The sequence below is a fragment of the Ceratotherium simum genome, chromosome 8 (assembly GCF_057802395.1).
Source record: "Ceratotherium simum simum isolate JZ-2026a chromosome 8, ASM5780239v1, whole genome shotgun sequence".
In the NCBI taxonomy this organism is placed as follows: domain Eukaryota; kingdom Metazoa; phylum Chordata; class Mammalia; order Perissodactyla; family Rhinocerotidae; genus Ceratotherium; species Ceratotherium simum.
In genome coordinates this window covers 61362262-61389793 of record NC_141907.1, presented here as the reverse complement: position 1 = coordinate 61389793, position 27532 = coordinate 61362262, and the positions used below count along the sequence as shown (strand labels likewise).

The window sequence follows — 27532 nt, the reverse complement described above, 5'->3', positions numbered from 1 at the left end:
TTTGTACTTCCTCTCCCCTACTTAATCTCCTTTCAAATTCTTTCATGATGCCACCTCAAACTCCCAAATGTTGGTTATTAAAACCTACTATACCCTCAATTTGGTGGTCTAGTGGTTAAGACTGGGTGCTCTCACCACTGTGGCCCAGATTTGTTTCCTGATCAGGGAACCACAACACCCGCCTCGCCTGCTGGTTGTCATACTGTAGTGGCTGCATGTTGTGTGATGCTGAAAGCTATGCCACCAGTATTTCAAATTCCAGCAGGGTCACCCATGGTGGACAGGTTTCAGCGGAGCTTCCACACTAGACAGACTAGGAAGAAAGACCTGGCTGCCCGCTTCCAAAAAAATTGGCAATGAAGACTCTATGAATAGCAGCAGAGTGTTGTCTGATGTAGCGCTGGAAGGTGAGAGGATGGCACAAAAAGACCAGGCAGGGTTCTGCTGTGCTGTACACAGGGTTGCTAGGAGTCAGAATCGACTTGATGGCACTAACAACAATACCCTCAATTACTTCATGAAATGCTCCTTTTCTTTAAACGTTCTCAAGTGAAGGCAGTTCATTTCATGCTCTCAATCCCACGTACCTTAGAATCAGGATACGAAATCTATGATCCTCCCAGCCCAGTGTACTTTCCAGAGATCACAGTTCCTTTACCCTCTCCTAAAAATCTCCTGTTCCCTTGAGGCTCAGGTCATATGGCTTACCATTTCTTACCACTTGTCACTGCAGTCAGGTAACAAATTTGTGGTCATTATTCTTTGTTCATTGAAAACATCACTAGCATCTTGCTCAAAGTCTTCTTTCTCTCTCCATTCTGCTGTCACTCTTGATTTCAATTTCAACAACTCATCTAATACCTGGACCTCTCAGTTCCTTGGCCTCATCTTCAGAGATAATTTGCACTCTCTTACTAAAACCTCCTATCTTTCTAGCTCAAGTAATCTCAACATATCTGTTCTATGCCTTCCCTGAGACCTTCAACTCATCAAGTCTTTTCTCCCCCTTTTTAGAAACCCCTCCCCCGTCTTTACTTCGTTCCCTATCTAGCTTAGACTAAACAGATCTTCATTTCTTCCACTTTATAGATAACATGCTAAGCTCTCTTGTCTCACTGTCTTTTCATAGCACCTTCCTGGAAAAGACATAAGCCTGTGAAACTGCTTGTCTAGCTTTTTTTCAACATCTGCACCTAGGCAGCTGACCATCAAGCAGTCTGCACTGCTGTAAAATCATGAGGAACACCCTCAATGGGGCCTTTATCCCTGCCTGGTAGTCTTCCTAATTACTAGCTCTCCTATTCTGTAAAAGACTATTTTCAACCTTCTCCATAATTCTTAACTGTGTCCTCCTTTTTCACTCTTAGCATATGACTCTGCCTTCAATTCAACGCCTTATCACCAAATCCGAAAAAGGACCTTTACCTGTGTCTTTACCTGTGTCTTCCCATGTTATGATGGAAGACGTGCTTCTTCTCCAATCTTAAAAGCCAATTCCTACCTCTATTGTAGATTCTATTCCTTCCTCCTTTGTCAGGTATTACGTCCCACTGGTTCACCACCCCCCGCCTCAGTCACTCCCCACTTCCTCTACTTGCTTAAATGGGTTGCTGTCTCTCCCACTTTAAGAAAAAGCCCTCACAGATTAAAGGAAAATAATAATCTAATAATCTCCATAGATACAGAAAAAAACACTTACTAACATTCAGGATTATTCATGATAAAAACTCTTAGCAAAAATCAAACTTAATGGTGAAACATCAGCACTCATTAAAGTCAGCAACTATGCAACACTGTACTAAAGATTCTAATTAGTGCAATAAGACAAAAAAGAAAAGAATAGTGGTATAAGATTTAAAAAGGGAAAAAAAAGATTATTCTTATTTGTAGAAAATATGATTATCTACACAGAAAGCCCAAGTAGAACTAATGGTTTAATAAGGTGGTTGGATACAAGATCAATATACAGAAATCAAGTAGTAACCAATTTGAGAAGGTAATAGAAAAAGATCCCCTTCATATGGTAACAAAAACTATAAGATGCCTAGGAATGAATCTAATAAAAAAAGGTATAAGACTTTTTTGCTCAAAATTATAAAACATGACTGAAAGACATAAAAGAAGACCTGAATAAATTAGAAGACATACCTGGGTTCATAGATGGAAAAAGTCAATATGGTAAAGATGACAATTTTCCTTAAATTAATCTGTAAACTCAATATACTTCCAATCAAAATCCCAATGGGGACTTTCACAGAACTTGACTAGCAAACAAGTTTTACTCAAATGAAAGAACAAAAGGAGGGCCGGCCCAGTGGCATAGTGGTTAAGTTTGTGTGCTTCGCTTTAGTGGCCCAGGGTTCACGGGTTCGGATGCCGGGCATGGACCTACGCACTGCTATCAAGCCATGCTGCAGCAGGTGTCCCACACATAAAGTAGAGGAAGATGGGCACAGATGTTAGTCCAGAGCCAATCTTCCTCAGCAAAAAAGAGGGAGACGGGCAACAGATGTTAGCTCAGGGCTAATCTTCCTCACCAAAAAAAAAAAAAGAACAAAAGGAAAAGACCTGTTAAGGCCATTCTAAAGAGGGTCAGGATATGAGATTTTTCCTATATTCTAATAGATAGGAGATTATTATGAAGCTTTAGTAATTAAGAGAGTGTGGTTTTAGTGTAGAGCTAGACAAACAGACTAATGGAGTAGAACAGAGAACTTAGATCTTCAGACATATGGAAATTTGATTACAAATGTCATATCATCATTCAAATGCAAAATCCACATTAATTAAATGTAAAAGACACAATTTTAAAGCATTTAGTATAAGAAACTGATGGAAAGTCTCTATGACCTTGAGTAGAGATAGATTTCTTAAACAAGACACATAAGCATAAACTATTAAAAGAAACCAATATGTGATTACATTAAAATTTTAAACTTGAATAGAAACAGTATAACCAGACTAGGAGAAGATAACTGAAACATGTATAATCAACAAAGGATTAGTATCCAGAATACATAAAGAACTCCCAGTAATCAACTGGAAAAGGAAAAATGATTTTATACTAAAATGGGCAAATAGGTAATTCAGAGGGGGAAAAAGACAAACAGACAAACAAAAACAGACGGTGAAAACACCCATGAAAATATGCTTAATTTCATTAGTTTAAGAAATGAAATAAAATCTCAATGAGATACCATCTTATCCCTATCAAACTGGCAAGCAAGAAGTGACAAGGATGTGAAGAAACAGGAACTTGAAAACACTGCTGAGGGATGTATAGATTGATAAAATCACTTAAGAAAGCAATTTGGCAATATCCTATAAAGATGAAAAAAAGTACAATTCTATTTGTAGGTATATAATGTAGAGAAACTTCATATACAAGTAGATACATAAAGACTGCTCACTACAACAGTTTATATTAGCAAAAATAGATACAACCAAATTGTCAACTCAATAAGAAAATAACAGATCACAGAGGATTTGTCCTACAGAATAATACATAGCACTTAAAATGAATAAACTAGAGTAATGTGTATCAACATGGACAAATCTCAAAAACATAATGCTGAATAAAAACAGCAAATTGTAAAGTTATATTCAGAAGGATACTTTTTATCTAGTTTGAGAACATGCAAAGTAATGCTATATGTTGTTTATGAATACATATGTACGAGGTATGTATACAGAGTCACACAAATACATGTTAAAAGTATAAAAACAGGGGCTGGTCCAATGGCATAGTGGTTAAGTTCACATGCTCTGCTTCAGCGGCTGGGGGTTCGCAGGTCTGGATCCCAGGCATGGACCTACGCACTGTTCATCAAGCCACGCTGTGGTGGCATCCCACATACAAAATAGAGGTAGATGGGCACAGATGTTAGCTCAGGGCTAATCTTCCTCAGCAAAAAGAGGAAGACTGGCAACGGATGTTAGCTAAGGGCCAAGAACCTTCCTCATAAAAAAAAAAGTATAAAAACATACATGAGAAGGGAAAACAACAAAATCAGAACATTGTCATCTTAGAGAAGGAAAGTAGAGGAACATATTAGAATGGTTATACAAAGGACTTAACTACCTGTTGTGTTTTATTTCTTAAAAGAAATCTAAAATATATATGGCAAAATATAAGCATTTAATAGAATTGGATGGTAGGTGCATAAGTGTTTGTTACGCTATTTTCTATACATTTCAAATACTTCATATTAGTAAAAAATTTAAGAAGAGAAAAACCATTCCTTGTCAACTTCCACTTCCTGTTCACCTCTCTTCCCTGCCTTTTCCAAATTCCTGGTATGCGTTTTCTCTACCTTTCTATTTCCTGCTTCTAACTCATTCCTCTGACACTGCAACCTGGATTCTGAGGCAACCACTTTACGCAACTGCTCTTCCCAAGGTCACCAATAATGTCAATGTCCTAAATCCCATAGATACATTTCTACCCTTACCTTGTTTGATATCTTAGCAACTTCTAGCTTGCTACCCACTCCCCTGATCTTCTAAAAGTGCAGTTTTCCTCGTCTCCCAGCCTGTTTCTTCTCAGTCTCTTTCACCAATACCTGCTCCTCCATATCTCATCCCCTATATACTGGTATACCTCAGGTTCCGTCCTAGCACTTCCCTTCTCATTCTTCACCCACCTTAAGGGACTCATCTAACCTTTCTTGTGTATCTAATTTTGTTTCATCTATCATCTATATTCTAAAGATTCTCAAATCTTTATCTCCAGCCTGGCCCTCCCCTTAAAATTAATATAGCCAACCGTCAACTGTACTACTCTACTTGCTAATCCCAGGTCAGTGAATGCAAATACACTCATTTTCTCCTCTGACCCTAGTGCTAGGCTTTTTGATCAATCTCTTACTAAAAACAACTAAAAACGTTGAATTAAAATAAAAACAAAACCAAAAAACCTTAGGAATAATGAAGAGTTGATAGTTTAGCAGACTAAAACTGAAGAGAAAATGGATATTTACAGAGGTAAACAAGTATAAAAGCATATTTTGGCTGGGAGTACATTCCTCAATCTTGAAAAGTCTAAAACTTTCATTTTGACAGTCTCATGGGGCAGAGGGAAAATAAATCAAAGCCAAGGGCATACACAAGGTAGGAAAGGAATCCAGTAGAAAACTCCCCACCTAATAAGCTGGGACTTCAAAGGGCTATATTCTCAGGGTGAGAATAACCAAAAGTTAACTTGTCCTCAGATTTTGTACCCTGGGTTTACATTGCCTGAGTGGTTTAGGAAATCTCAAGACTTGAATCTGGATTAAGTTGATCCCAGATAAATTGCACCCCCAGGGCTTGGCAGAAACAAATATATGTTTTCTCTGAAAGAAATTACTGTCATCCTAGGCTTCAAATTCCTATAAATAATTCTATTAAGTACAACACAACATACAGTCAAAGATAACCATGCACACAGAAAACACTGTACCATGTACAGGAACCAGCAGAGTAAAAGTACCAGACCCACAAAGACTTAAAATATTGGAATTATCAGACAGAGACTATGAAATAATTGTTTATGTTCAAAGAAATAAAAGACAAGTTGAAAACATCTGCAGAGAAAAGGAAATTATAGAAAATTACCAAAAAGAACTTCTAGAAAAGAAAAAACCCTCAATGGATGGATGTTAACTGATTGTGGGAAGCATTTCACAATACATGTAAGTCAAATCATTATGCTGGACACCTTAAATTTATACAGTGCTACATGTCAACTATATCTCAATAAAACTGGGGGAAAAAACCCTCAATGGACATGTTTAATAGCAGATTAAATATAAGTGAAAAGAGAATTGTTGAAATAGAAAACAAGTCATAAGAAATAATTCAGAATAAAGCCTGGAAAGACAAAAAGATGGAAAACACAAGAGAAAGTAAGATGATAGAGTGCGAGTCAAATCAGATGACAGAGAATTAAATCTGTGGTTAGAAAGATAAGAGAAAACGTGGCAGAGCAGCATTTGAAGAAATATAGTGGAGATTTTCCAGAAATGACAAAATATACCAACCCAAATTCCAGAACCCTAACAAATATCACACAGGATAAATAAAAGGGAATCCATACAGAACATACCATAGTGAAAGAAAGAATATAAAGTAAAAGTTCTCATTTCTCCCTCCAATTGCATTCCCTAGAAGTTGACAATTTAGTGAGTACAAAAGGAATCTCTTCAAATCAGTCTCTTCATACTATACCTCCATCACTGTTCCCCTCCTCTGTAATAATGTCCAGTAGTCTCTCAAAAGCATTTTCAAAAGCAACAATTTTCTGGATTGCTCCATTGCTTCTTGTTAGTGCCTGTAGTAGTAAGACACCCTTATGGAGAAGAAAGATAATGTTTAGTGGAGTACGTCTTTTACAAGACATTTTAAAATCACTTAAACACCATACCATTTTAGCAGTGGCAGGAATTTCACAAGTCCCAGTCCTTCACTTTATACATGGGGAAAACAAGGACAGAGGAAGTGAGCAATTTGCCTCCCTAAGGTTACAGATGTCAAAGGGATAGCGCATAGACTAGAATCCATGTCCATCAATTCCTAATTCAGTTCTCTTCTCACCATAGAGTATAAATATACAACAACTCTTGCCTATTCATCAATCATGACAAAGCTTTCATCACGGCCTAAGAGAGCTGAGCGTAATTATATCTGTCTCAGGAATACCTCTGTACACGCTTCACAACAGTAATAATATAAAATTGTGAATTCAATAATATAAATCAACAAACATCATCACATTCTAGCAGAGAAAGTTCAGATATTTTTGTAATTATGTGGCTCCCAAATTCCCAAAACTTGATTCTAAGTTGACAGAAAAAAGATGAGAATTCACATGCCTCATAAACGGCATGTCCAGCATGAGACAATTCACAGCAGACTTTGCTTCTGATTTTTAGTTTTTCCCAGCTCCTATTAAGCTGGCTTCAGTTTATATATTCCGCAACCTCTTTATCATTCAAGAAAAACTCACTGTTACCCATTTCTACTTATTTCGCTATCAAACAAGTATTTTACGAGCCCCTAAGAGCCCAACAATACCATGATGGTCAAACAGACAACAAATACTAATGAGAAAAGCAGATATTACTTAGGAAGAAGAGGAACAGCAAACAGGTAGTTCAAAAGTCTCAAAGAGGAAAATGAGCTGTCAATACTGGGCAGATAAGTATTCATATAAGAGAAAATATGCCCATGGCCTTATTGGGCTTGTTGTACTCATTTTCCTAACTGTCAAGTCTCTACATTAAGATGAGAGAGAAAGGCAAAAGTGGTTATTTTTAGATGTCAAATTCTCCCACTTAATGCTGCCAACTTGAGTTTGCTAACAAAGGAATACGGTGGAAAGAACACTGAGGCTCTGAGTTAGATAAAGTGAGTTTTAAAAAGGGTTGTTCTACTTACTAGTTGTGCAACTTTAAGCAAATTACATAAATTCTGAGTCTTAGTACACCCAAATGTAAAACAAGGATAACTTTGTCACAGGGTTTTTATGAGGACAAAAGGAGATCAAATAACTTCCATAGAACCTACTATGTATATATGTACGTAATACTTTTGTTTTAAGTTGTCAATACATGTTAGTTTCTTTTCGCTATTAAAAAGATATATTGGTCTAATCAAACACATCTACTGAAATGCTATTAAAAATGAAAGTATACTCACTGGTCATTGAAAGTAAGTGGACATCAATTCCTGACTTTAAAAACTGGTAATTAAAGGGATTTATTTGTTCACCCTGCCTTTCATGTATGAACTGTATTTCAGGGCAATAAAGTAGACTAGTTGATGAAGTAAAGTTCTTCTGTGTGAAAGATTACAGCTTAATAAATGACAGAATTATAGAAATCATCATTTTGCAACTCAAAAAAAACAAATGATTCAGGCAATGATCATTAAGGGATGATCAAATATAATGGATGAATCTGATGGAAGGTTGATAGAGAACCCTACAATAGAGGGGTCCAGCTGTCACCACCTGAATCAAACCCACTGATCACTAAAAGTGAAACAGACAGATATTTCATGTTTCCTGATGTGTTGCAAAATTAAGTGCACTGCATCACCTAGGAAGTATCCTAGCAACAAGGTGAATCAGAACCTAATCAAGCCCTTTAGAATAAGTTAACAGGGGCCGGCCCGGTGGCGCAAGCAGTTGGGTGCGCGCGCTCCGCTGCGGCGGCCCGGGGTTCGCTGGTTCAGATCCCGGGCGCGCACCGACGCACTGCTTGGCAAGCCGTGCTGTGGGGGCGTCCCATGTAAAGTGGAGGAAAATGGGCACAGATGATAGCCCAGGGCCGTCTTCCTCAGCAAAAAAAAAAGAGGAGGATTGGCGGATGTTAGCACAGGGCTGATCTCCTCACAAAAAAAAAAAAAAAAAAAAAAAGAATATGTTAACAGACATTAACAACCAAATGTAATGAGAGAACTTTGTCTGGATCCTGATTTGAAGAAACCACCTGTAAAAGACATTTTTCTGACAACCAGGAAACCTGAATATGGAATAGTTATTTAAACTGAGGGCTAAGACATCATTATTAATTTGTTAAATATGATAATGGCATTGCAGCCATATAAGGAAATGTCATATAAACATGACATGTATACTGAAGTATGTAATGGTGAAATTATATTGATTGATTGATTCTTTTAAATACTCCAGTCAAAAATAAAGGAAAGTGGTGAGGGGAGGGGTAAATGAAGCAAATATAACAAAATCTTGAAAACTGATGGGTTTAGGGGCAAGTTTTGTCTATTTCTCTCTACTTATGTGTTTACATTTCTCATAATAAAAAATTAAAAATTAAAGAATGGAATTAAAGCCTATCACCTAGAAGTAAGCTGGTAGTCACTTCCTAGAGTTTTCTCAACCTTTTTTACCAATTTTTAAGCATTAAGTAACGTAAATAAATATGATAGTGTTTGTGCACCTATGATAAATGACCAACTAATTCTCTAAATCCAGGTCAAAATCAATGATTCAAATCTAAAACAAACTAGGGCTAAAAATCTTTACTAATATGCCCCCATGGAGGCTAGTCAATGTTGACAGCTGTCACTGAGTGCAATTAGAAAGTTGATTAAAAAGTAAGAGAAGAAAAGAGAATTTTTAAAGAAGGATGAAGAAAGAAAAAGACACAAAAGAGGGGGGAAAAAAAGTAGTATATCATTCCAGGCAATCAGAGAGAGCCACTAATAACTGACAGAGGTGCCAGTTAGTTGCCTCTGATTGCTGGTGTCAACTGTGGTATACTATGGTGTTATATTACATAAAGTTACGACAGTAAGAATCCAAGAAAAAAAATTCAGATGACTAGCTTTACTGAAGCCAAAGAAAAGATGGCTGTAAAACACACAAAACCAAGACTCTAGATGTACAACAAAAATATAACTTAAATCCTAATCCTAAAATTAATGAAAAACAACATAGAGACTAATTTTATCTATCTCAAATAAAAGTTGAGAAAAAAAGGTTAGGAGCAGGAAAAAACAGAGTAGAGAGTTAAAGGAAATGATATATTAAACAACCAAGATAATGCAGTGATGCACACATAAAAAATTATATCTGAACTGAAAATAAATGGTAACAATATTAATAGCAATCCAGGAAGAGAGAACTTCTTTATTACATGGTTTGTATGGTACCATCTTGGTTAAACTAAGGGCCAAGAGAAGAGCAGAACAACTTTAGGTTTAAGATATACAACAATATTTTAGTCAAAGAAAGATACTCAAAACTCCTAATAGATAGGTCCCATTTAAATTAGACAATTCTTAAAAGAATATTAAAGAATAAAAAATGTCCTTCTCACAAATTACATTACAATATTATTTCACCACTTATAATACTGTGCTGATACATATACTACAAAATTTTAAATACAAAGCTAAAAAAACTACCTATGTGGACTATAAGTCAAGAGCACTTCAGTTTTGTCCCTGCTTTGCCACTAACCAGTTGTGAGGCTAAAAGCAATCTAAATGGTATTTACTAGCACTGAGGATGGATGAGAAAGTCAGAGGGCCAAGTACCACAAATACAAAGATGAATAAGACATCGCTAACAAAGAGCAAGTCACTTGGTTTCCATGAGTCTTGGACTTTTCAGTATAAATATGGAGTTGAATTAGCTTGATATGATCTCCTAACTCTAAAATTTAAAAAAGATTTTTCCAATTGCTGTCTAAAGTATTACAGTTTTGATCAAGTTGTAGATAACAACAGAGAAAAATGTTTAAGTAACAAAATAATATCATATCAATACAAAATATTCAAACTTTTAGACAAATACTAAAACAGAATGGAAAATAACTGCAGAGCAAATCGTGCTCTATAGTTAAATAGAGATTACAAGGAAAATCCTTTGAAATACACATTCAATCAAATGAGGGTGAGTATTCCAAATATGATGCTTTGTTAAGTTTACACAGTTTAATGTCTAGGGATGTTTCCTCTACTCTTTCTGGAGGTAGAGTTTGGTGTCAATACAACCTTTCAGAAGAGGATGGAAGAGATCCTAAACTTGTGGAAGGCATAAAGTTGAATAGCAAAATCATTTGTCTAAGCCAAAATACTGGATAGGCAGGAAACAAATAATGTGGCCTTGTATATAACTTAAAAAGGTCTAAAAGATTGGCCATTATCCCAACTTTCCAAATCTAATCTCTTATGACTATGAATAAGGGTCAACAAAGATTTCATTTGCAAAGAGCGAAAAAAAGCAGCATTATTCTTAGACTTCTTTTTCAAATTTAACTTACATCATTACGTATAACTTCCCTGGAATCCGCTAATAAGTCCATCAATCTTGACACACCTAGAACATACGACCATGTGAAAAATACTGGCAGACAAAAAGTCAAATAGTGAGTCAAACTGAAACAATTTATTAACACATTATTTCAATCCCCCTATATAGCAATGATCCTCACTTTTAAATCAAAATGATATAAGAAAGACGAGTCACTTACCCATGGGACTGACTAAAATAATTTGCTGCACCTGAGGCCCTAGTTGCTTTAAAAGAGAAGTAAGAAGCTTCACACCAGGCCAGCGGACATGGAAATCGAACTCCTACAATATAAGCATTTAAAATATTTAACATCTGTAATTCACATTTTTAAGGAAAACATTTTTTTTCAACTAATAGTGGTACCAAAAACTACAAACAAAATAATAGTTTAGCAAACTTTAAAAAAGTAACTTAAAAATAAAAAGCAAAAAAAAGAAAAGAGTTAATGTAAATTGATTAAGATGATTAAACTGTTACTGACTAGATAAAAAAGTATCTTGCAAAAATGGAAATAAGAAGCAGACAGTATTTAACAGACTATATAGTTCTTGAAACATGCACGTGAATCTCTTGGAATGACACAACAAATTTCACTACCTTAAAAAGGTGTGTATATGTTCCTTCCTCAATAACACCCAAAAAGGCAACAAAAGAAGCTTAAGATGACATAAATCGCAAGGTTCTTTATTTACCTCCAATAAAGATAACAGGAGAGTGACATTTTCTTGTTGCTTAATGAAAATTTCTGTAAACTGGCTTCCCAAATCCTCACTCTGTCTTGTGGAATTTTCTTCTGTAATATTCAAAGATAAAGTACTTCAATATGATGCTGTTATTTTATAGTATCCTTTTTGTTGAGGGAGCTAAGCAGAAATGATAATTTTCTTAGAACAGTGTGGCTGGTAGTGATATCACAATTATGCTGGAAAGATATATCCTTAAAATAACTTTCAATGTCATTTAAATAAATTTTTATTCTTTAAGTGTTTAAATATGATATTCAAAGAAGAGATATTTATATTTTTACATTGTCTCAAGAATATTTTTAGGTTAAACTTCTGATTAGAGTACAAGGGAACTTACTGGGGTGATGGTAATATTCTATCTCAACTGTGATAGTGGTTACACTACTGTATACATTTGCTCAAACACATAGGACTATACAACCCCAAAGAATAAATTTGACTGTATGTAAATCACACCTCACTCCCCCAACATTATTGAACATACAGTCCTTGCTGACTGTTAGTGCTGCTGTATTAAATAATTATAAAATTAAGCCAATCAACTGTAGATTCTTCAGTATGTTTTTAAAAAAAATTAACATATATATCCTATAATGTTATTTGGCAATAAAATCAGAATTTGACATTTAATTTTTCATTTTTTAAAAAAAAATTTATATTTGTCCTTAAGACTTATTAGTCTTTAAACCATTTTTTGTTTCAATATACTTTGCCAAAAAAAAATATAAAGGATCACTAAAACCTGAAGCAACAATTGCCAAAGCAAATTATTATTTAAAATCTGCCTATATTACTATAAATGGCAAATACACTACTCCCCATTCCCTCACCCATATCAGACACAGCTAATCCTTTTCCACATATTGCTCCAGGCAGTGACTATAAAACAGAGCTGGCAGTCAAGATCAAACTTACTTATTATCCCTCAAATAGTTCTTTTTCAAATGTGAGATTTTAATACCAACATACTGTAGAAATGGTAAAAACCCAGCAGATGACAGGAAAAGCAAAGCAATCCTGAGAGAAATTAAAGACCTAAATAAATATATATACTGTGTTCTTGCATTAGAAGACGCAACATTGTTAAGATGTCAGCTTTCCCCCAAATCAACCTACAGATTCAACAGAATCCCAATCAAAATCTCAGTCAGCCGTTTTTGTAGAAATTGACAAACTGATTTTAAAATTGATATGGGAAGGCAAAGAATCCAAAAAAGCCAAAACAATTTCGGAAAAGAACAAAGTTGGAGAACTTACACTACATAATTGCAAGATTAATTATAAAGCTACAATAATCAGCACAGTATCATGTAGACAAAAGGCTAGATATATACACTAATAGAATAGAAAGTCCAGAAATAGACCCATTAGCTCACAGACCTAATTCTAAGAGTAAAAACTATAAAACTTTTAATAGAAAACACAGGAGAAAACCTTAGTGATTTTAGGTTTGGCAAAGAGTTCATAAATAATAAACAAAAAGTCTAAATTATAAAAGAAAAAAACTGATAAACTGGACTTAATCTAAATTTAAAACTTTGTTCTTCAAAATACAATGTTAGGAAAATGATAAAGCAAGTCAGTCTAGGAGAAAATATTTATAAAATATATATCACAAAAGTCTTGTATCTAGAATATATAAAGAATTCTCACAACTCAAGTATAAGACAAACAAACCAGTAAAAAATAGACAAAAGATTTAAATAAATGCTTTACCAAAGAAGAAAGGTACATGGATGGCAAATAATCACACGAAAAGTTGTTTAATATCATTATTCATTACTAAAATACAAATTAAAACCACCATAAGATACCATTTCACATCTATTAGAACAGCTAAAATTTAAAAAGACTGACCATATCAAGTACGGGAGAGGATGTGGAGGAACTGGAACACTCATACGCTACCAGTGGGAATGTAAAATGATACAACTACTTTGAAAAATAGTTTGGCAGTTTCTTATAGTTACACATACACCTACTATATCACTTAGCCATTGTATTCCTAGGAATTTACTCAAGAGAAATGAAAATATATGTCCACAAAAGTCTTGTACATGAATGTTTACAGAAGCTTTACTTGTAACAGCTAAAAACTAGAAACAACCCAAATGCCCACCAACAGGTAAATGGATTAACAAATTGTATATTCATACAATAGAATACTACTCAGCAATAAGAAAAATACTATTGATATACAACATGGATAAAACTCAAAATAATTACACTAAGTGAATGAAGTCAGACCAAAAAAAGAGAGTACATTCTGTATGATTTCATTTATATAAAATTCTAGAAAAATGCAAAGTAATCTACTGTGACAAAAGCAGATCTGTGATTGAATGGGAGCTAGAAGGAGGAAGGATGGATTACAAACAAGCACAAGGAAACTTTGGGATATGTCCACTATTTTGGTGGTGGTGGTGATAGTTTCCTGGATTTAAACATATGTCAAAACTCATCAAATTGTACATTCATATATGTGCAGTTATTATATTTAAATAAAGCTGTGCATGTGGAGGGGGAAGAAATCCAAGTGGAGATATCACATAAGTATTTGAATATACAATTATGAACTTCAGTGGAGAGGTCTGGGTTGGACATATACATTTAAGAATGGCAAGCATATGGGCCAGCCCCACGGCTTAGCGGTTAAGTGCGCGCGCTCCGCTGCTGGCGGCCCGGGTTCGGATCCCGGGCGTGAACCGACGCACCGTTTCTCCGGCCATGCTGAGGCCGCGTCCCACATACAGCAACTAGAAAGATGTGCAGCTATGACATACAACTTTCTACTGGGGCTTTGGGGGAAAAATAAACAAACAAATAAAATTTAAGAATGGCAAGCATATAAACGACATTTGAAGTATCATGTCTGAATAAGATCACCAAAGGAAAGAATAGAGAAGCAAAGAACCTGTGCCCTGGGACATTTCAAGATTAAGAGGTTGGGGAGATGAGAAAGAAAACAGCAAAGGAGACAAGGAAAGAGTAGCCCAGTGAGACAGGAAGAAAATCAGGGGACTGTGGAGACTGCGAAACAAGTGAAGGAAGTGTTTCAAGGAGAAAGGAGTGATTAAGTGTCAAATAGTACTGATAGGTCAAGTACCACTTCTGAACTTAACAGGATCAAGAAAGGAAGCAGCATCGCTAACACAGACAGAGGTAATTTCTCTTTATGTACATAATGGTTAGGGTGTGAGGTAGTCAAATACTTTCCTGAGAGGCAACACAGTTTAATGGAAGAAGCTCACAAGGGTTTTTGAGTCAAACCAATTAAGCCCATATTCACCCACTTAGTAGCCACATTACTTTTGGCAGATAGCCTAATTATATCGAGCCTCAGTTTCCTTATTTGTAAAATAACGACAATCCTTCACATAGAGTTTTCTTCAAGGAGAAGAAAGCACAGTGCTTGGTAAATAATAAGTGCTCAACAGAGAGTAATATCCTGCTCCTCATCACCATTCTCAAGACAGGATTTTGCAACCTTGCCACTACTGATATTGATATTGTTGTGGGAGGCTCCCTCTGCATTGTAGGATGCTTAGCAGCATCCCTGGCCTTCACCCACAAGACACCAGTTGTAATCCCTTACTTCTCCTCAGTTGTGACAACCAAAAATGTCTACAGATGTTGTCACACGTCCTCTAGGTGGCGAGAGGGGCCAAACTGCCCTTCAGTTGAGAACGTTAAGTCCTAAGATTTACGACATAAACTTTATATATGTATATGTATTATCAAGGTTTTTAAATTATACAGAACATAATCTTCTTTTAATGATTCTGAAAAAATTTCAGATTCTTGTAAGGTTACCATTAACCAGTATTATCACTAAGATGCAAAACCTGTAAAAAAAAAAAGTATATCCTATGATACTGCCAGATAGATGCTTGTCTGTAAACACGCTGTTATTGGTATTTTACCATATATTTATCTCTTTCTCATAAAAATTACAGGCAATCTACCAAAAAAAGCAGTTGAGTTTATGACTGTGTGAATGCTAACTAAAATTAAATTTGCTTTTTTTTGTGTGTGTGAGGAAGATCAGCCCTGAGCTAACATCCATGCCAATCCTCCTCTTTTTGCTGAGGAAGACCAGCCCTGAGCTAACATCTATTGCCAATCCTCCTCCCTTTTTTCCCCCTTTCTCCCCAAAGCCCCAGTAGACAGTTGTATGTCATAGTTGCACATCCTTCTAGTTGCTGTATGTGGGACGCGGCCTCAGCATGGCTGGACAAGCGGTGCGTTGGTGCGCACCCAGGATCCAAACCCGGGCCGCCAGTAGCAGAGCGCGTGCGTTTAACCACCAAGCCACAGGGCCAGCCCCTGCTGTGTATTTTTTTCAACATTAGTAAACTATTAATTTTTTTCCCTGTAAGTTTGATTTCTTAGATTAATGGTGGCTTCAGAAGAATTGTTTAGGAAAGCAGTCACTGTTACCACTTCAGGAAAAACAGGTAAGAGGAGGGGATGAAGGGATGAAAAAACTACATTTGAAAGCTATCATGTTACTGCACAATCATTGACATGTCAAGGGTATTAAAGTAGCAGAGGATTTCCTGTTGTTCCTTTGGGAGCTGATAAAATTCAGTGCCCTAATTATTCACACACCTCTGAAAGGAAGATTTTGCATGGTAAGTTGTGATTTTCAAAGCTCAAAGGTAAATTTATCTATCGGTGGAGTTGAAAAAAAACTCGGACCAGGTAAGCAGCAAGAACTGCACACCTTCCCCATTTTATTTGCAAGGTGACATAATAATGGAAAGGGAGATTACAAAGAAATTGGAAAAGATATGAGAACTTGAGAACTGATGAAATCTTTTGAACATCTCCACCTTTAGAATCAGTTATGAATAGGAGCCCTGATTCCCACAGTATGGTAAATGCCATGTATCCAATAAAAACATCGCAAGATTCAGTGGGCTAATGAGCCTTTCTTGTTTTAAGCCACCCCAGGACCCTAACAAATCATGACTGTGTAGGGGATGGTACCAGGAACAAATATCTAGCCAAATTCTAAAGAAATTCTATAGATAAAAAAGCAGATAAAGAAAACTGCACAAAAACTAGCCTATAGGGAACACGTGTCAAGTGAATAGCTCGCCAAATACATGAGAAATCTATGTTGAAAAGGCAAGTAACCTACTCTCTCCCCTTAGAATTGTCTCCCTCTAGATATTATGATCACAGCAATGCGATGACCTAATTATGAATTTAGGACTATTTTCTATTTGCATATATTCATATTTGTTGCAGAAGACAACACTAAAGTATATAATTAATAAAATAATGCTTCTGAAATATAATTTATTATATAATGTTTTTTATTTGAGTGGTATGAATATAGTAGAGAATATAACTATGTTCAACTATAGGGGTAAGACGGGGGTAATGTACGTCAATGAAGCAGGCTGGGTGTAAAACAATAGAGAGGATGGAGAGTATGTGCCCTCTCTAAGGAAAGGAGCAGTTACTCAGCTCCAGCTGACTGCTGCCATGTGGGAATGCAGACCGAGATGTCATCAGTCTTCAGATTTTTTTAAAAAATTGAGCTGACATTGGTTTATAACATCATATAAGTTTCATGAGTACAACATTATAATTTGACTTCTGTATACACTATAGCATGCTCACCACCAAAACTGAATTTCACCATAAAACTGACCCCTTTACCCATTTTGCCCTCTTCCCATCCTCATTCTCCTTTGGTACCACCAATCTGTTCTGTGTATCTATGTGTTTGTTTTTGTTTTGTCATGTTTGTTCTTTTATATTTTTTATATTTCATATACGAGTGAAATCATATGGTATTTGTCTTTCTCCCTCTGAACTATTTCACTTAGCATAATACCCTCAAGGTCCATCCATGTTGTTGTGAATAGCAAGATGTCATCTTTTTTATGGTAAAGTAGTATTCTATTGTACGTATACCATATCTTCTTTATCCATTCATCCATCAATGGGCTCCTAGGGGCCGGCCCCGTGGCTTAGCGGTTAAGTGGGCGCGCTCCGCTGCTGGTGGCCCGGGTTCGGATCCCGGGCGCGCACCGACACACCACTTCCCCGGCCATGCTGAGGCCGCGTCCCACATACAGCAACTAGAAGGATGTGCAGCTACGACATACAGCTATCTACTGGGGCTTTGGGGGAAAAATAAATAAATAAATAAAATTATAAAAAAAAAAAAGGGCTCCTAGGTTATTTCTATATCTTGGCTATTGTGAATAATGCCGCAATAAAGATAGGGGTGCATATATCTTTTTGAATTAGTGTTTTCGTGTTCTTTGGATAAATATCCAGAAGTGAAATGGCTAGATCATAGGGTAGTTGTATTTTTAATTTTTTGAGGAATCTCCATACTGTTTTCCATGGTGGCTACACCAGTTTGTATTCCCACCAGAAGTGTAAGAGTGTTCCCTTTTCTCGACATCCTCTCCAACACTTGTTATTTCTTGTCTTTTAATAATAGCCTTTCTGACGGACGTGAGATAATATCTCATTATGGTTTTGATTTGCATTTCCCTAATAATTAGTGATGTTGAACATCTTTTCATGTCCCTGTTGCCCATCTGTATATCTTCTTTGGAAAAATGTCTGTTCAGATCCTCTACCCATTTTTTAATCGAGTTGTTTTTTTGTTGAGTTGTATGAGTTCTTTACATATTTTAGATATTAACTCCTTATTGGATATATGACTTGCAAATATCTTCTCCCAATTAGTAGGTTGTCTTCTCATTTTGTTGATGGTTTCCTTTGCATGCAGCTTTCTAGTTTGGTGTAGTCCCATTTGTTTATTTTTTCTTTTGTTTCCATTGCCTGAGGAGACATATTCAAAAAGATACTGCTAAGACTGATGTCAAAGAGTATACTGCCTATGTTTTCTTCTAGGAGTATATGGTTTCAGGTCTTACATTCAAGCATTTAATCCGTTTTGAGTTAATTTTTGTGTATGGTGTAGGATAGCAGTCTACTTTCATTCCTTTGCATGCGGCTGTCTAGTTTTCCCAACACCATTTACTGAAGAGACCTTCCTTTCTCCATTGTTTGTTCTTGGCTCCTTTGTCATAAATTAGCTGTCCATAAATGTGTGGGTTTACTTCTGGGCTCTCAAATCCGTTCCATTGATTTGTGTGTCTGTTTTTCTGCCAGTACTATGCTGTTTTGATTACTATAGCTTTGTAGTATATTTTGAAATCTGGAAATTTGATACCTCCAGCTTTGTCCTTTTTTTGCAGGATTGCTTTGGCTGTTTGAACTCTTTTGTTGTTCCATGTAAGTTTTAGGATGCTTTGTTCTATTTCATGAAAAATATTGTTGGGATTTTGATAGGGATTGCACTGAATCTGTAGATTGCTTTAGGTAATATGGACATTTTAACTGTGTCAGTTCTTCCAATCCATGAGCACAGAATATCTTTCTATTTCTTTGTGTCTTCAATTTCTCTGAACAGTGTCTTATGGTTTTCAGTATACAGGTCCTTCACTCTTTGTTAGGTTTATTCCTAGGTATTTTACTCTTTTTGTTGTGATTGTAAATAAGACTGTATTCTTGATTTCTCTTTCTGCTAGTTCATTATTAGTGTATAAAAACGCAACTGATTTTTGTAGGTTGTACCCTACAACTTTACTGTATTCGTTTATTATTTCTAACAGGTTTTTGGTGGATTCTTTAGAGTTTTCTATATATAAAGTCATGTCATACACAAATAGTGACAGTTTTACTTCTTCTTTTCCAATTTGCATACACTTTATTTCTTTTTCTTGCCTAACTCCTCTGGCTAAGACTTACAATAATATGTTGAATAAGAGTGGCAAGAGTGGGGCATCCTTGTTTTGTTCCTGATCTTAGAGAGAGAGTTTTCAGTTTTCACCATTGAGTATGATGTTAGCTGTGGGTTTGTCATAGATGGCCTTTATTATGTTGAGGTATTTTCCTTCAATACCCATTTTATTGAGAGTTTTTATAATAAGTGTATGCTGAATCTTGTCAAATGCTTTCTCTGCCTCTACTGGAATGATCATGTGATTTTTATTCTTTATTTTGTTAATGTAATGTGTTAACACTGATTGATTTAAGGATGCTGAACCATCCTTGCATCCACGGCATAAATCCCATTTGATCATGTTGTATGATCCTTTTAATGTATTATTGTATTTGATTTGCTAATATTTTGTTGAGAAGTTTTACATCTATGTTCGTTAGCAACATTGGCTTGTAATTTTCTTTTTTTGTGTTGTCCTTGTCTGGTCTCATCCTCTTCAGTTTTTTTGGAAGAGTCTGAGAAAGACAGGTATTAAATCCTCCCTGAATGTTTGCTAGAATTCACCACAGAGGACATCTGGTCCTGGACTTTTGCTTTTGGGGAGGTTTTTGATTACTCTTTCAATCTCCTTACAAGCAATTGGTCTATTCAGATTCTCTATTTCTTCTTGATTCAGTTTTGGAAGGCTGTATGATTCTAGGAATTTAACCATTTCTTCTAGGTTTTCCTATTTGTTGGCATATAGCTTTTCACAGTATTCTCTTACAATCCTTTGATTTTTCTGTGATATCTGTTGTAATTTCTCCTCCTTCATTTCTGATTTTTTTTTTGAGTCTTCTCTCCTTTTTTCTTACAGAGTCTAGCTAATGGTTTGTCAATTTTGTTTATCTTTTCAAAGAACCAGCTCTTAGTTTCATCGATCCTTTCTATTGTCTTTTTAGTCTCTACTTCATTTATTTCCAATGATTTTTATTATTTCCTTCATCCTACTGATTTGGGGCTTTGTTTGTTCTTCTTTTTCTAGTTCCTTTAGGTGTATGTTAGACTGTTTGAGATTTTTCTTGTTTCTTCACGTAGGCCTGTATTACTAAAAACTTCCCTCTCAGTACCACTGTTTGCTGCATCCCATAGATTTTGGTATGTTGTGTTTTCATTTTCATTTGCCTCAAGGTATTTTTGATTTCTCCTTTGATTTCTTCATTGATCCAATAGTTGTTCAGTTGCTTAGTTTCCATATATTTGTGACTTTTCCAGCTTTCTTCTTGTAGTTGATTTCTAGTTTCCTACCACTGTGGTTAGAAAAGATGCTTGATTAAGATTTGTCTTCTTAAATTTACTGAGACTTTGTTTTGTTTCCCAACATGTGGCCTTTGAGAATGTTCCATGTACACTTGAGAAGAATGTGTATTCTGCTGCTTTTGGATGGAATGTTCTATATATATATCTATTAAGTCCATCTGGTCTAATGTTTCATTTAAGGCCAATGTTTCCTTGTGACTTTCAGACTGGATGATCTATCTATTGATATACGTGGGGTGTTCACGTCCTCCACTACTACTGCGTTGCTGTCAATTTCTCACTTTAGGTCTGTTAATAACTGCTTTATATATTTTGATGCTCCTATGCTAGGTGCATACATATTAATAAATGTTATGTCTTTTTGATGGATTGTCCCCTTTATCGTTATACAATGTCCATCTTTATCTCTTGGTATCTTTTTGTCTTAAAGTCTATTTTGTCTCATATAAGAACAGCTACACCCATTTTCTGTTGGTTGCCATTTGCTTGAAGTATCACATTCTATCCCTTCACTTTGAGCCTATGTTTGTCCTTAGAGCTGAGATGGGTCTCCTGAACCCATATTGTTGGGTCTCATTTTTTAATTCATCCAGCTGCTCTGTGTCTTTTGATGGTGAATTTAATTCATTTACATTTAAGGTTATAATTGATATATGAGGACTTAATACTGCCACTTTATCTTTTGTTTTCTGGTTGCTCTATTACTTCCAGTGCTTCTTTTGCCTTGTGTTTCTGCCTGCCATTTCAGTTTGGTGGTTTTGTGTGATGTGTTTCTCAGTTTCCTCTTTTTTACACTTTGTGACTGTGTTCTGAATTTTCGTTTTGTGGTTACCATGTGGTTTGTATAAAAGGTCTCATAAATAAGATAGTCCTTTTTCTGCTGATAACCTCGTCTTCATTTGCCTATGCAGGTTCCGTCCTTTTCCTCTTCCCCTTTTATGTTTCTCTTGTTCCAAATTACCCCTTTTTATGTTAGTGAGTTTGTTACCAAATTGAAATAACTATAGTTATTTTTGAAGCTTTTTTTCCCCTTTAACCTTTATGCTATAATTGTTTAACAACCTATTCTGATATAGAGTTGCAATTTTCTGATACTATTTATCATCTCACTCAATGTTTTGTGTACTTTTGCTTTTTTGTTTCAGGTATAAGGGCTCCTTTCAACACTTCTTGTAAGGCACATCTAGTGGTGATGAACTCCCTCAGCTTCTGTTTGTCTGGGAAAGCCTTTATTTCTCCTTCATATCTGAAGAATAACTTTGCTGGATAGGGTATTTTTGGCTGACAGTTTTTATCTTCAATATTTTGAGCACGTCATTCCACTCTCTCTCGGCCTGTAGAGTTTCTACTGAGAAATCTGCTGACAGTCTAATGGGGGTTCCTTTGTAGGTTACTATCTTTTTTCCCCTGGCTGTCTTTAAAATTCTTTATCATTGACTTTGGACAGTTTTAATATAATGTGTCTTGAAGAAGGTGTTTTTGTGTTGGGATAATGAGGTGCTCTATTAGTTTCGTGGAATTGTACATCCAGTTCCTTCCTCAGGTTTGGGAAGTTCTCAGCTATTATTTCTTTAAATAACCTCTTGCTCCCTTCTCCCTCTCTTCTCCTTCTGGTATACTCATTATCCTTATGTTACCCTTTCTAATGTAGTTGAAGAGTTCTTGTAAAGTTTTTCCATTTTTAAAAAATCTTAGTTCTCTCTCCTCTTCTACCCGAATCATTTCTAGATTTCTCTCTTTGAGCTTGCTAATTCCCTCTTCCCTGTGGTCTGCTCTATTTCTAATGCTTTCTACTGATTTCTTAATCCCATTTATTGAGTTCTTCAGCTCCATAATTTCTGTTTGGCTCTTTTTTAGAGTTTCAATCTCTTTCGTAAAGTATTTGTTCTGTAAAGTATTCGTTCTGTTCATTAATTTTTATTCCTGAGCTCACTTAACTGTCTTTCTGAGTTGTGTTGTAGCTCACTGAGTTTCTTCATGACAGCTGTTTTGAATTCTCTATCAGTTAGATCATAATCTTCCATCACTTTAAATTTGGTTTCTGGAGAACTGTCATTTTCTTTTTGTGACACCATGTTACTGTAGTTTTTCATAGTGCTTGCTGAGTTGTTCCTCTGCTGGTGCATTTGACTTAGCAAACACATTTCTTATTTAGGTAAAGCTTTGTTTACTTTGATTCTAACAGTTCAACAGATAGATAATTAGAGGCTTTTCTTTTGTTTCTCAGTAGGTGGCGCTATAGCACAAGTTCTGGTTTCTTTTCTTTGAGCTGCCTCTGGCTCTATTTGAGAATTGGCACTTCCCACCTCCAAGGCCTCTGCCAGAAATGTCACTGGTGCCCTGCTCATAGCTGCTTGTGACTCTCAGGTTTTTGGTGCCCCTGCTGCTGTTGCTGGTGCTGCAGTTGCTGCAGTCGCTGCTGGGGGCACCAGGATGGTGGGTGCTTCCACCATGTCTGAGGTTGTTAGGCATGCAAGTGGAGAAGGGGCTGGAGTTGCGGGTGCTGCCATGGCTGGAGTGACTGGGGTTGTGGGTCCCTCGCCACCACTCAGTTCCCTGTGGCTGGGGGTGCTGCTGTGGCTAGGAGACCAGAGTCATGTGTGCCATCTCTGCTGCTGCTACCAGGTTCCCTGAGGCTGCAGGCTCAGCCACCATAGCTGGGGGACTGGGATCAGGGGCATCACCTCCACTGTTGCCCAGTATTACCTCCTCTGTGTATTTCAATCCACTCACTTTCAGATGTACAGATGTGTCGCTCTCTCCAGTGTCCTGGTGTGTTGGGCAGAGGAACCTTTGTTGAGTTCTGGATACTTAAGTAGTTGTAGATTGAAGGGGAGAGACAACAAGAGAGTCTCATGTTGACATGATGCTGACATCACTGTCTTCAGATTTTTTTAAAAAGAGAAGTCTAAATCCAAAAACTGATGTGAAAGCTCCCAATTTGTAATATTGGCAACTTATTTAATTTATTTAAAATACCAAGTGAGTCAAACAACCTTGCTTATAAGGCAGACAAGGCCCTTGGGCCAAAAGATTGTGACTGTGAGAGAAAAGCTCAAAATAAAAGTTAACGACATTTGGGAGAATATTAAAACTTGTAAGCTAATCTAAAAAGGAGAAAAAATAGTGGCCAGCCCTGTGGTGTAGCGGTTAAGTGCGCGTGCTCCGTTGCTGGTGGCCCAGGTTCAGGTCCTGGGCACGCACCAAGGCACCACTTGTCAGGCCATGCTGTGGCGGCATCCCATATAAAGTGGAGGAAGATAGGCACAGATGTTAGCCCAGGGCCAGTCTTCCTCAGCAAAAAGAGGAGGATTGGCATGGATGTTAGCTCAGGGTTGCTCTTCCTCCCCCCCCAAAAAAAAAATTAAAAAAAAATGAAAAGGAGAAAAAATAAATATACAGTCTTGATGGATTCTTTTTGTGAAATGTTTTTTAAAACGTTGAAGTAATTTTACATGGATCAATGCAAACAACTAAGCTGTGGGTTGAAGCCTTGGTTATTATTTCTCAAAATGCAGGATAGTGTGTCATGTTAATAGGTATCTGATGAATGCAAGTGCCTGTGCACAAATGTATCTCGATTAAACAAAGCTGAGGTTCTTTACTACAGGATTCTCAGCACTTACTATATTAGTGTAAACTTTGTGCTCTTCAGAGGGAGATATAGTATGTTAATGTTTATTTAACTATGGACCCCTTTTAATACAAAGGACTCTGGGACTTTTGTGCTAGACTTTAAGGAATATGGGTTTAACCCAAGAAAAAGTTTAATTCATTGTTTACATTAAGCACAAGCTAATAACTTAGCAAGCAGTAGAGTTAATACATTTGATTTATTCTGTTGCTATACTGTATAAAATACTGTAGTTTAACAGTATATAATTAAGATCTATGTTTTGAATTGAACTAGTAACATATGATCCTGTTCCAAGGATTTTTGGTTCCTTCTTGTTTAATATTGTCAATTTAAAAAAAGTGTTAGTGACTTATACGGTGACCGATAAACAATAATGTACAACAAAAATTTCATACACACACAAAAAAGTGTTAGCGAGATAATTCCACGTCCTTTAAGTTATAGTCATAAGATAGCACTTCTGAACTTTGATGTAGAGTCCTGCAAAAATTAGCTAAGCAATTAAAGTAACAGACAAAGTTATTTTGGTGTAGCAGTAAATTAAGCTAAAACTATTATAAACTACTACATCAATCACATCTAAAAGTTCTAAACCAAAACTAGACCCATGAAAAATCATATCTATTTTACATGTAACAAAGGTATAAGACAAGTAAACTATCCTGTCTCATCTAATATACTTATTTTAAAACTCCTAGAACTAAGTCTGTTTTTTACATCCTATAGCTTATATACTATATGATATACTTATTACAACCTGTAAAAGTAAATGACCCTTTCTGTAAGATAAATGAAAAAATAAAATAAGAACTAAATGGTCCTTTGTTACTACAGTGAAGATAAACCTAAGACATATATATAAAATTAAAGATTGCTTTTTAAAAAGTCCTTATATACCTCTGGAAACATTTCAGGCCTATTTATATGACCGGCTTTTAACTAAATATATATACATATACATTTATTCATTTTTTTTTTTTGCAAGGAATATCAGCCCTGAGCTAACATCTGATGCCAATCCTCCTCGTTTTTGCTGAGGAAGATTGGCCCTGGGCTAACATCTGTGCCCATCTTCCTCCACTTCATACGGGACCCGCCCGGGATCCAAACCTGCGAACCCCAGGCCACCGAAGCAGAGTGCGCGCACTTAACCACTGCGCCACTGGGCCGGTCCTGTATACATTTATTCTTCAAATGTATCTACAGTTGTATTTTTTTCAGAGGTATAAACAATATTCAAAAACATTTCTGGACCTTCTCTTTGGATCTCCACTCCATATCAAGTTCATAATCCATACTATGCAGGACAAAACTGCTTTATAAGAAGAGATATTCTAATAAAAGTAGTCCTAACTCAGAGTAAGGGAGTATCAAGTAATCTTCTTTTACACCATGGTCAATTAGTTAAACAAGAACACCTATATCTTTTAACATTTGTCTGTATCCTCTATAAAGCAGTTATGTAAATTCCAAGATTTAATAAAGAATCTAGTCAGAAAAATGGCCACAATTTATTAAATCAGAAATCTATGGAATACTTAAAAAAAAAAAAGAATGTATCAAAAAAAATACCCTTATCCAATTTACTAGATGATACTATATAAGTTACATGATCTCTGGACTTCCATTTTCTCATCTTTAGAAAAGACAAAAATACCACCTAACTCATAGGCTGCTATGAGGATCAAATAAGATAATGGACAGAAAAACACTGTAAATTTTAAAGCTCTATACAAAATGATGAAACAACAGTAGAAACAACAACTACTGATCTGTACTACCCAAAAAGGAAACAGTTTACTGTCACAAGAGTCAAGGCACAATGCTCAAGTATTTTCTGCTTTCAAACAAGGGATTTAAATGTCACAAAAGGTAATGCTATACATCTTAATAAGTTAGTTTCTTTTGTTAGTCTTTTGTTACGTATAGGCAACTTTATGTACCATTTTAAACCTACTTTAGATAAGGATATTCCCTTCCTCATTTTAAATAGTTAAGGATCTCAGGAAAAACAAAAAAATAAAATAAAACTTGGTTACTTTAATTATGAGGAAAAGAAATATCAATGTCAAAAGTAAATGGAGGGCCGGCCCTGTGGCTTGGTGGTTAAGTGCGCGCGCTGTGATGCTGGCGGCCCGGGTTCGGATCCCGGGTGCGCATCGAGGCACCACTTCTCCGTTCATCCTGAGGCCGAGTCCCACATACAGCAACTAGAAGGATGTGCAGCTACAACACACAACTATCCACTGGGGCTTTGGGGGGAAAAAATAAAATAAATAAAATCTTTAAAAAAAAAAAAAAAGTAAATGGAACTTGAAACAGACTACAAGAAAAAAAGAAAGATAATATTGGTGAGTTCTATGAATTAATATAAAAATGTCAATAACTACACATTATTGTACATGCATTATTTTAAAGGGGCAATATCAACATAAGTGTATTCTCTGAACTAGAATACCTTCCAGTTCTTATTGAATATTGATAAAATTTCTATGTATAAATATGTATGTGTACATATTCAAATATTATTTTTATTTTTAAATAAACTGCCTCAAAAATTTTTTCCCAAGAAGTACACAAAAAGTAATTCGAGCAGATTGTCCTAGCAGAGAAAAATTTTTAATTTTGTTAAAAGATGCACTAGAATATTTTTTGTGTTCTGGACAATAGATTTAGTAGTCATAGAAATAATAAATAGCAATATAAGATTATCAAATATTCCTCTTTAAATAAGGAATTCTTATATAGTGAAACAAATCTCAAGACTTTTTTACCAGCCAGAAGAAACATCACTTGACAGTGTCCTTTTATATTATCAGAAATTATGCCTAAAAGCATCATGCATATGTAAATGCAATCTTTTACCTTCAACATCATCTGAAAAGGTAGACAAAATAAATACATAAAAAGTGGGTGATAACAAAACCAGCTTCTTCTGTAGTAGTATTCACAATAAAATAAATAAGAGCTTAAAAATGTCAAATAAGCAATATAATCTCTTGGAAGAAGAGATTCATACTCATTTTACTCAAATACCTGAGATAGCCTAAAAGAGATATGGCATATGCTATATATTCAGGATTGAGACAATCTATCAATAAATTAAAGGTTTATAAAATATCTCCAAGGTAAGGAACTCTAAAATGAAGTTCATTAAGTCAGCAAAGAATTACCTTTTGATGAAGCAGTAGAGGGAAAGTATCAATAATAGAACTGAAGAACATATTTCTCAATATTTAATTTTTTTTTAATCGACTCTTTCAGGTTAAATAAATTTTCAGAAG

At 35.8% G+C, this 27532-nt stretch overlaps 1 protein-coding gene across 3 annotated transcripts in view; it reads right to left on the bottom strand.

Moving 5' to 3' along the window:
• USO1 (USO1 vesicle transport factor) overlaps window positions 1-27532 on the bottom strand; it is a 93518-nt gene that overhangs the window by 37743 nt on the left and 28243 nt on the right. For all 3 annotated transcript variants that reach the window (XM_014787800.2, XM_087434435.1, XM_004430842.2), the window contains 4 exons: window positions 11497-11597; window positions 10983-11085; window positions 10773-10828; window positions 6208-6328 (listed from right to left, as the gene is read on the bottom strand). In XM_014787800.2, the coding sequence (XP_014643286.1) occupies window positions 6208-6328; window positions 10773-10828; window positions 10983-11085; window positions 11497-11597 (381 nt within the window). The remainder of the gene's footprint in view (window positions 1-6207; window positions 6329-10772; window positions 10829-10982; window positions 11086-11496; window positions 11598-27532) is intronic.